Raw genomic sequence first — 10,664 nt, forward strand, 5'->3', positions numbered from 1 at the left:
CATCAACAAAGAAAATGACGAAGAAGCAAAGGGAGATGAAGATTGTCTTTACTCTGTCTTTTTGGTATTTTTATTAGGCTTGAGAAATTAGAAACTACACAGCCAGCATCTTCAACCAAGGGAATTAACAAGACTGAAACACATATATGTATATATAACTAGCAAGTATGAGTCACAGGGAAGGAACAAGATTATGGACATAATGCAACTGTTTAACATCACATACACACGTCACTGGTACATAGCTATCACATAGAATGAAAATTAAATTTCTTGCATCTCACTTGTACACAAAGTAACACAAAATTCACAAGAAACAATAAGAATTTTTAAAAGCAACTAGCTGACAATTAGTCACACACACAAAATGCATATGATTTGGATTACACAAGACACAATACTGTTGGGCTCGCGACACACTAGCCAATTCACGTTGACAAAAATCAGTGCAACAATAATAGACACAAGGATTCAGAGTTTCAGACACTAGAAACTGAATATTGTATAGTTTTACACAAGTGCATTGAAATTATACCAGACCATAAAACACACAAGGGCACCAATAATGTGTGCAGAACAGTACACCAGATTCACATAACAGTTTTCAGAAATTTGCAAAAAGTAAAGAGAGAAGAGAAGCGGCAGCAGTTTAGATTCAGAGAAGAAAGGCAGAATTGGACGTAGAGAGAAGTAGAAGCGGCGTGGGGACTTGGCAAAGGAGATGCAGCAGTAGGGCGTTGAGAGGAGGAGCAGCAGGTTCAGGAAGAGGAGAGGTTGAGAGGAGGAGGAGCAGCAGAAAACTGAGCAGCAGCTGGGGAAGGAAGAAGAAGAACAGCAGCGAGGAGGAGGAAGAAGAAGAACAGCAGCGAGGCAAAGAAGAAGCAGCAGGAGGGGCGTGGGAGAAGGAGCGGCAGGGAGGAGAGAGTCGCGGGGGCAGCCAGACACCTCATCTGGTCGGGCGCGCGAGCGTGGGGTGGGTTGGGCGCCAGCGTTCGAGGGGGGGGGGACGGATCTGGCTGGAGGAATTGACGCAGCAGGGTGGGGTGAGCTCGGTAGCGTGCTGCGCACCGACCATGGCCGCAGGAGCTCGCCGGAATAAGGTCGGTGGCGGTGGCGGCGGCGGCGGTGGCTAACCCTAGGGCGCGGGGGAGCAGAGAGGAGATGCGAGTGCGGGTGCGGGTGCGGGGGCGGGGGCGGAGCGGGGCGGCCGGCGACGGGGGTGGCGCGGGGCGGCCGCCGCTCGGGCACGGAGGCGGCGCGGGTGAGGAGCGGCGGCGGCTCGGGCACGAGAGAGAGAGAGAGCGGACAGAGAGAGGGGTGGGGCGCGGGCGCTGGCCGCTTTTTAGTTAGGTCACGGCTCTTTGCCGTCTGCTAGCAGACGGCAAAGAGCCTAGGTAACGGACGTTAGGTTGGCCACTTTCTTTGCCGTCCGCTAGCAGACGGCAAAGAGGAGGGGCCGTTAGGTTTTTTCTAAGCAGCTCGTTAGTGGGGCCCGCCTCTCTCTTTGCCGTCCGCCAGCAGACGGCAAAGAATTGGCTGATGGCAAAGACATTCTTTGCCATCAGCCAGTTCTTTGCCGTCTGTTTTTTTCAAGCTGACGGCAAAGATCTTCTTTGCCGTCTGCCAGCAGACGGCAAATAAGCAAATTCCAGTAGTGCATGTCTCTGAACCCCATGCCGCCTTTTGATTTCAGCAGTGTCATTTTCTCCCACTTTAACCACGCCATCTTCTTCTTGCCATTCTCAACACCCCACCAATATTAACGCATCAGTCGGGTTAGCTCGTCACATACTGACATTGGTAATCGAAAAACACTCATGACAGAACTGGGTATAGCTTGCGCCACTGACTTAATCAAAATCTCCTTATTACCAGAAGACATATATTGTTCACTCCAATCCATCAACCTCTTCCTCATACTAGACTGAAGCATCTCAAATCTCCCTTTATGCATTTTTCCTTCGGGAAACGGCAAGCCTAGATATTTCGGCTCAAATACTTCTGTCTTTATTTCCAACAATCTCTTTACTTCCTCCGTGACCGTTGGTGCACAATTATCAGAAAACATGATGGAACACTTCGATGGATTAATAAGTTGTCCAGTAGAAGTTGTATAAGTGCTCAACAAACCTTTGACAATCGCTGCGTGTTGTACGGAAGCCTTAAAGAATAACAAGGAATCATCTGCAAACAACAAATGTGAAATAACTGGCGCCCTTCGACAGATCTGGACTCCTTCGAACCCACCCTCCAGTTTAGCTCTAGTGATTAGGGCAGATAAAGCATCAACAACAAACAAGAACAAAAAAGGTGATAAAGGATCACCTGACGGAGCCCACGAGTCGGTCTGAAGGACTCCAATAACTTCCCATTAAACTTGACCGAATGTTTCACCGATGTGACACAAGCCATTATACGCGTAATCCATGATGTCGAGAAACCCCACTTGGCTAAGGCTTTTTCCAAAAAATCCCAATCAACACGGTCATAAGCCTTGGATAAGTCTAGCTTGTATGCACAATAAGCAGGATCATTATTTTTTAGAGACTGAATAAAATCGATGCACTCGAAAGCAATAATAGAATTATCAGAGATAAGACGCCCTGTAACAAAGGCACTCTGATTCTCTAAAATAAGCTCCACAAGAAATGGTCATGATCGGTTCACCATGCACTTCGACACAATCTTATAAACCACGTTGCAAAGACTTATTGGTCTAAAATCCTTAAGTTCCTTGGGGTGTGGAACCTTTGGGATTAAGACGATAGAGGTGTCATTTACGCCCTCGGGCATAATTCTAGTCACAAAAAAATCCAAAAAAGCGGCAATAATTTCAGATTTAAGGACTGCCCAGTTGTGCTGATAAAACCGTGCAGGGAACCCGTCCGTACCTGGTGCCTTGAGAGGACCTATTTGAAATAGTGCATGAGAGACCTCCTTTTCAGAAAAAGGAGCACACAAGGCAGTATTCATCTCCTTGGTCACCTTGGGAGTAATACTGTCCAATAACACCTGAGGATTTAAAGTTGAATCTTTAGTGTAAACTTCTTTAAAATACGAGCATGCCATGCGCTCCATATCAGAAGGACCATCACTCCAAGTCCCATCATTCTTGCGTAAACGCTGGATATAATTGCGCCGCGCTCTCCAAACCGCTCGGCGATGGAGGTAGCTAGTATTCCGCTCGCCTTCCTTCAACCAAGTGATGCGTGACCATTGCAGCCATAGCATTTCCTCACGATAGAGTAGTTCATCCAGTTCACTCATTTTTTGCCGGATAGCAGCACGGTTCGCGTTGTCCGTTTGCAAATCTGCTAATTCCCCACGGAGCCGCTCAATGTCCCGTGTAACATGAGCAAAGTTGGCCTTGCTCCACTCCCGTAGGCTTCTCATCACTCTCGCCCTATTATTGGTGCTCACCCTTCATTGCATACAGCGGGTGGATCATGGGTTAGCCCCAAGAGTGGTTTTGCTTGCTTGCTATGAATCCCGGCAATTCAAAATCAACTCATTTGTATATACTTCGCACATAACAGTTTTGTTCATAACCATGTATTTTTTGTTTCATTTGAATCAAACTCTGACAAGCCCAGGGCCTTGTCAGAAAATGTTTCAGATCATTTGAATTTGGAGAGTTTCATTAGTGGAATAAAATATTGTAATATGAACAATAAATACATTAACAAATACTGTGAGATATGGCACTAGGTTGTGACACATTATCAGAACAACAGAAGTGAGAATACATCTTCAGCAAGATAAATCAGTCAAGGGAAGGCGATTAAAAAAATAGTACATGGCCACGGTAAACCTGGTTCAGCTAGATGAGCTCAACATCTCAGTACTTTTTCTAAGCTGCTCCACTGAGTTGAACCAACATGAATTTCCGACAAAAGGTCGCATCCTCGTCACTGCTGCAAACTGCATTCGTTCCTTAATACATTAATTAAGATGAAAAAGGCCATATGTCTTCAGCCAAGGCCTTCTCTCCCTCGAAACCTGTACAAATATGGAAGGATGAGAAGTTCGCGGGGGGGTGCCATTTGGGAAACAAGGAATTTCAGCTCCTTGACAAGTAAACAATGGGCCACAAGATTCAGTCCATAATTTTTCATATTTTCACATACAAACTGCAGAATAATCTAATTACCCAAAAGTTTGCACATATCAACATCTGGTTAGAGTTGAGATCTTGATTAATTGTTGGGAATAGCTTTCTAGCAATGGCATCCCATCGTTTAACAATAAATACTCATGACAGGATTTTCCGACAATCTGTCTAATTATGAAGAATCAGATGGCCCTAGCAAATAATTATAGACCATAATGTTAACATTGTAAGTCAACAAGCAAACAAACTGAATTGCAACTGGAATAGGAGCCACAAAAGTCAGAATTGTTCAACAAAAGTCAGCCATCTTCATGGAGGAGCTCTCTCTTCTCAGATTCAGAGTTAAAAAGAGCTATGCTGGAGCATACTGTTTTTGGCTGGATAATCTTGTTCTGTAATCCTAGTTCTTAGTTGTTAGTTTTTTCTTTTCTCCTTTTTTTGGCTTCCTCTTTGGCTTATCTCAAGCCTTTTGTACTTTGGTTCCTTTCTGGGACTTTACTTTTTTAGATTAATAAAAATTGCAGTGGGGTTTTGCCCTACTGTGTATAGTCAAAAAAAAAAAAGAATTTTTCAACAAAGTCAACATGCCGTGCTACCATTTCTGCAATGCATTTCAATCTAAACAGCACTGTAGTTAACACTTCAAACAGCACATTGAGTTTTTTTCCACCCACCAAATGCAGAGCAGGCTTCTCATTACTCAAAAGATTTGGTATAACATTCACTTTTTCTAGTGACCTAGGAGTCTCTTCACTGTTTTCTTTCATCCCCGTAAATGAAGGCAAACTGCAGAAATGTAGAAAGAGTGATGACTGTTGATAGTTAGCTTACATATGTTAAGTGTACCAAGGAACTTCAAAATTTTGAGAACTTCCGCATTAACAGAGTTACATTTGACTTCGACTGCCTTAAGGTGTTTTGATATTGCAGCTGAGCTCTCCACTGCATTGTAACCTCCTTTAATTTCCACTTTATGATTAGGTCCCTGCAGGCAAAAAGATTGAACCGAAACCGGTCAGATAACAGATAGTGTAGTTTTACAGTGCAAACTAAACAATTCCCATTTTGACAAAGTATATATACCTTGGAAAAGAAATGAAGAGTGAGAAACTCCAGAAATGGTGAGTGTTCAAGAATACAAGCTAGTGCGTGGAAGTCGTCGGGCACGCACCAGTATTCATTGAGTAACAAAGTCTTTAACTTACTAAATGTAGGGCACCATATCAAATCCCTTCTGAAAATAAACTGCAGAAATTGCAAACCAGAGAGAACAAATTAATCGTCACTGCGAAGATGATGATTGTTTTTTTTTCTCTCGAGATTACACGATGATTGTTTTAAGCATGGGGAATAATGTAAAAGCTCTACTAGCTGGTTGCATTGTTTATGACTGTCTAAGCATAAATTTAGATGGTTATAGATATTGCAACAGATATATATAATAGGACCGCTAAACTAGACGGTTTAAGACAGTCTAAACATCATCTAGATGGTTATAGATATTGCAACAGATATATAATAGAACCGCAAAAGTAAATGGGGGTTAAAACATACATACCGTGTCATGTTCATCTATCAATGTCAAATTCTCAGCCTCTGATAAACCTTTGAGAAGCACCGAGTCATGAGAATTAACAGCCTGTAGATCATAACAACCTTGACAGTCCTCATTGTGGCAGTCCCAAGAGTCGGAATAAAAACACCTGTCCACAGATTCCTTGATAAATCTGACGAATGCAGCCTTCAACGACGGCATGCTCTCAAGCACAGGAGTCCTGTCCCAATTGTCCTCTAGTCGTAGAGAAACGAGACTTGGAGCATAAATACGAGTACGGGCATGCTGATTGAAACTGCTATCAGCGATGGCCAGGCGTTTTAGAGACGTTGAAGAGATCGTCCTGACATGGACGAAACAGCCATTGATGATTACCAGATCTTCCAGCGCCGGACAGCCGGCAAAATCAAGAAAGCTGTCATTTAACCCTGTGTCAATAAGCTCTAGCCTCGTCAAATGCTGAGAGGCAAGAGGCAGGTTGTCTACATAAAAGTAAACACCATAGCCGTCCCGAGAGATATCTAGCCGGAGCAGCCGAACTTGGCAGAGTATAATGTGCCGGATCCAGAGGCTCACACGGGGCACGTCGTCGTCGGAGACCACAGCGAACCTGAGCTCACACGTGTCGATTTGCGCTCGACAGCGAAGGAGCAGAAGGTGGTTCACAAACTCGCGGAGCTCCTGGACGAACGTCACCTCCGACTCCTGGCCACCGGTGATGCGCAGGCCTGCGACGGATTTCCAGAGGCCGCGCCAGCGCCGGGCGAGCACGCAGGTCCGCACGGCCTGCTGCGCCGGGAGGAAGGAGAGGACGTGCTGCAGGAGATCGTCTGGAAGGGCGCCGATGACGTCCCCGCCGCAGGCCAGAGCGGCCCTCTTGCCCTCTTGCGGCGGAGGCATTCCGTCAAACAGGTGGCGGGCGTCGAAGCTGCGGCACAGCCGTACAAGACACGATCAAGGAATGCCGGCGTGGGTGGTGGCAAAGAGCGGAGACAGAAGCAGGAACCGCCGGGGTCACCGCCGCACCTCGCCGCCGGCAGTTTTCCCGCCGGAGCCGAGGGTGGAAGAATAGAATGGCAACTGATACGAGCGACGACGCGATGCTCAACGTACAGAGGCCGACCAACGACGCGAAGGTCGCTACTGATACGAGCAATTGAGCGCCATGGAGACCATCCGGGTTGAGGAGTTGGAGAAATGCGTGTGCGACATGGAAGATTCGCAGGACCTTCGAGTGAGAAGCTAGCTTGGTTTGCTTGCGGGGTCCCGGTCTCACGGGATTAAAAGGAGGCGAGTGTAATACGCATTTTACCTAACACTGAAAATTTAAATCCAACAATCGCTATACATATACACTAGGAAAAGGATCACATTTTGCTGCACCACCAAGATACACTATCACTCTCAATTTTATGAAATCATGAACATTTTTTTTAAACTTGTAAACATATAATAGATTTTGTCTTTAAAATTATTAGCATTTGCTTCCGATTAATTTGAGTAAAATGTTCTTTTGTTTTCTACAGGAAGAGTTTGTGACTGAAACAGAAAAATGCTACAACCCAAGGCCACGGTTCTTGATATCAAAGCATCTCAAGATAGTTGAAATCAAATGCTGCAAAGAAGACGGAACAATTCATCAAATTGTAAAAATTAATTCAACAAATTGTAAAGATTCTTGGTACCCATGGAGTACCCCGGGATCACATTAGCATTGAACAGAATGTTTGCAGTTATGACCTTGGGCGTAAGTAACTACTAACATATTTCACTAGTACAGTGTTTCTGTAATCTGTATATGTACCCTTAGATTACCTGTGGGAGAAGGCACTCTTATATTTCTTTATAGAGGGAGTATTTGATTAATTTCGACAATGAAAATGTTAAAAATTGCATTTGTTTAAAATTGGAAAGGTAGTCATTCGATCATTTGGTGAAGCTAGAATTGAAGGGATTTTTTTCCTATTGGACTGTTACATAACATCCACGTAACATATTGGAGCGAACATCTAAAGCTAAACATGAGCGTCATTTGGGCTTAATGAACCATTGGTGCTATACTTATCATGAATACGCAACCTTTATGACCTTATCTCTTGGGCAGCAACAACTAGAGCTGCAAAAGGTGCTTGTTGGTCTTAGTAGTTAGTAGCATGCCTAAGTTGTTTTTTTAATGGAGGAGGACCCCCGGCGTCTGCATCTGGACGATGCATGCAGTCACTTTATTAATTATTCACACAAGACCGTACAAAGTCATACTCCCTCCGTCCCAAAATAAGTGACTCAAGTTTGTACTAACTTTATCTCCGTCCCAAAATAAGTGACTCAAGTTTGTGCTAACTTTAGTACAAAGTTAGTACAAACTTGAGTCACTTATTTTACAAAGTTAGTACAAACTTGAGTCACTTATTTTGGGACGGAGGGAGTACAACAGTAAGACTAAAGCCACTGTCTAGGCAATATCTGTCGCTACTCCTATCCAGTTGATGTAGGGATGCTGATAGTCTGGGCCTAATACCAAACAGACCTCGCAGCCAAACCTAACATCTAAGACCTGAGATCCCAACCAGGACGCCTGCCGGGTATGGGGCACCCACCAGTCCGGCGCACTCCTCAACCAGGACGCCTGCCGGGTATGAGGCCGCCGCAGCCACCTGCCACCAATCCATCTTCAGTGATGTATTGTTGCATGTACCTTGCCCGGTCTAGCTATCGTTGACGCCACCACGACGCCAGACAACGCCACCATTCTGTGCTCGTCCATCATCACACGCCCACCGGCGAGTGTCAGTGTCAAAACCGGCAGATCTCGGGTAGGGGGTCCCAAGCTGTGTGTCTGAGGATTGATGGTAACAAGGGACAATAGGGACACGGTGTTTACCCAGGTTCGGGCCCTCTTAAAGGAGGTAAAACCCTACGTCATGCTTGATTATATTCGATGTGTATAACGGTTACAAGAGTTGATCTACCTCGAGATCGTAATGGCTAAACCCTAGCTGTCTAGCCTATGAATCTTCTGATAGCCTCTACAGACTAAACCCTCCGGTTTATATACACACCGGAGAGACCTAGGATTGTTCAGAGTCGGTTTGCAGAGAAAGGAAACAGTACACCCAGACACCAAACTTGCCGTCCACGCACATAGGAGTCCTATCCGGACACGGGGGATAATCTTCTGCTTTGTCTTCACAGCCCATCAGTCCGGCCCATATCGAATAGACTGGACACCCGAGGACCCCCTAATCCAAGACCCCCTCAGTAGCCCCTGAACCAGTTTTCGATGACGACGTGTTCGGCACGCGGATTGTCTTCGGCATTGCAAGGCGGGTTCCTCCTTCTGGATATTTTTAATTAGGCCTCCTGCATAAAGGGATAGTGTCATTAGGCCTCCTGCATAAAGGGATAGTGTCCGACTCTGCATAATGAATACAACCCTTAGCCAAGAAAGCACGACGTCCAAACAGAAACAATGCCTTTACTAACAACTCTTCTGACGAAGCGTCACACTCGACTTTTCAACACTTCGAACTATTTTCACGCTCCTCGCTTCGTGTTTCGAGGCTTAGCCTTCATTGGCACGTCTTGTCAAAACAGAGATCATGCGCGCCCATTATGGGATTCTCATCAATATGTTTTGGACAATCCAACCGCACCTCATGCACGATCTCGTTGGGAGCAGGCGAGTTTTATGGCTTAAGAGGGGGACGTTTGGTATTTTCACCGTCTATGAAAGGATAAAGATCCCTCCTTTTTCTTCACGCCTTCCTCTAGCTCCTGTCTCCCAACCTCCAAGCTCCAGCGCCCACAACTCCGACCTCCTCCACCGCCGCCACCCTTCTCGGCAATGGCCGGGTCTGGCTCCAAGGGCAAGTGGGAAGCCTCCACCATCACTGAAAAGGACGTCAAGGATCTCCGGAGCGCGGGCTATCTGACCGCGGATATCGCGCATAGGATCCCTGACAAAGATCAGGTTATTCCTATTCCGAAGCCCGGTGAGAGGGTCGTGTTCATCCCCCATTTCTTTCGGGGGCTAGGATTTCCCCTCCATCCCTTCGTCTGGGGTCTTATGTTCTACTATGGGCTAGATTTCCATGATCTAGCCCCAAATTCCTTCCTCCTCATATCGGCTTTCATAGTCGTGTGTGAGGCTCTTCTCCGCATCCCCCCACACTTCGGCATGTGGCTCAAGGTCTCCAATCTAAAGCCAAAGGTGGCCGATGGACAGCATGCGGACTGTGGCAGGGCCATGGTAAGCAAGCTCCCTAACGCCATTTGGCCCAAAGGGGCATTTGTAGAGACAGTCAAGGTATGGCAACAGGAGTGCTTCTACATCACCGAACCCCACGACGCCAACTGGGCGGCCAGGCCAGACTTCAGATCCGGACCCCCCACGAGTTCCAAACCGGAGGTGCAGATGCTACAGAAATGCATCTCTAATATGTTGGGTGCAAACACCGGTCTTACAAACGTGATTCAAGTGATGCTCTTCCACCGCACCCTTCCGTGCCAGCTCCGGGCCTCCCCTTGTGGGAGTTCAATCCGGAGGAGCCACGGACCCTGAAGCGCTTCTTCGGCACCACGCACGAAGATATATGGAAGCAACTCTTCAAGGCTTAGAAAAAGTGGCCGAAGAAGAAAGGCAAGGAGGCCAAGGGCGGCCCCCGCCACAAAGGTCCTTGGGACACAGTGTCCGGAGAGACCGAAGCCCTCTCTTCCCATGAGGGAGACGAGGAAGAGGAGGAGGAGGTGGTGGAAAGCGACTCCCCCCATAAGGGAAGGAAGAAGAAGAGGACGGCCTCCGAAGACCCGGAGGGGGAGGCGCCCAAAAGAGGGAAGCTGGCCCTCCTGGACAGTTCGGACTCAGAGTCCGAACTTCCCCAAGAGACCTCCCAGGGTGAAGCCCCGGGCCGAATCGTAAGTATTCAGAAACTTACTATTTATCTTCGGTCTTCCTGCTTCCATTATGTAAGTTATTTGTTATTTGCCTTTCAGCCCTCC

General features: G+C 46.6%; 1 protein-coding gene across 1 annotated transcript; it reads right to left on the reverse strand.

The window, feature by feature from the left end:
- Positions 1 to 3,610: 3,610 nt before the first annotated feature.
- On the reverse strand, positions 3,611 to 6,949 carry LOC109756436 (F-box protein At4g22280). Its single transcript, XM_020315271.4, has 4 exons — positions 5,670 to 6,949; positions 5,195 to 5,356; positions 4,943 to 5,096; positions 3,611 to 3,999 (listed from the first exon to the last, which is right to left on the reverse strand). The coding sequence occupies exons 1-4, from the start codon at positions 6,564 to 6,566 to the stop codon at positions 3,947 to 3,949; spliced, it is 1,266 nt and encodes a 421-aa protein (XP_020170860.1). The 5' UTR covers positions 6,567 to 6,949; the 3' UTR covers positions 3,611 to 3,946.
- Between the last annotated feature and the right edge of the window lie 3,715 nt (positions 6,950 to 10,664).

Source organism: Aegilops tauschii, chromosome 4, assembly GCF_002575655.3.
Source record: "Aegilops tauschii subsp. strangulata cultivar AL8/78 chromosome 4, Aet v6.0, whole genome shotgun sequence".
NCBI classification, from domain to species: Eukaryota; Viridiplantae; Streptophyta; class Magnoliopsida; order Poales; family Poaceae; genus Aegilops; species Aegilops tauschii.

Bases quoted from the DNA above. Each gene is read 5' to 3' on its own strand.
- LOC109756436 (XM_020315271.4), bottom strand. From the start codon at position 6,566: ATGCCTCCGCCGCAAGAGGGCAAGAGGGCCGCTCTGGCCTGCGGCGGG. The intron at 5,097-5,194 runs GTATATATACTT...TTTTGCCTGCAG, and splicing joins CTCTTCATTTCTTTTCCAAG to GGACCTAATCATAAAGTGGA. The intron at 4,000-4,942 runs GTAAGCTAACTA...ATATTTGTACAG, and splicing joins CCTTGGTACACTTAACATAT to GTTTCGAGGGAGAGAAGGCC.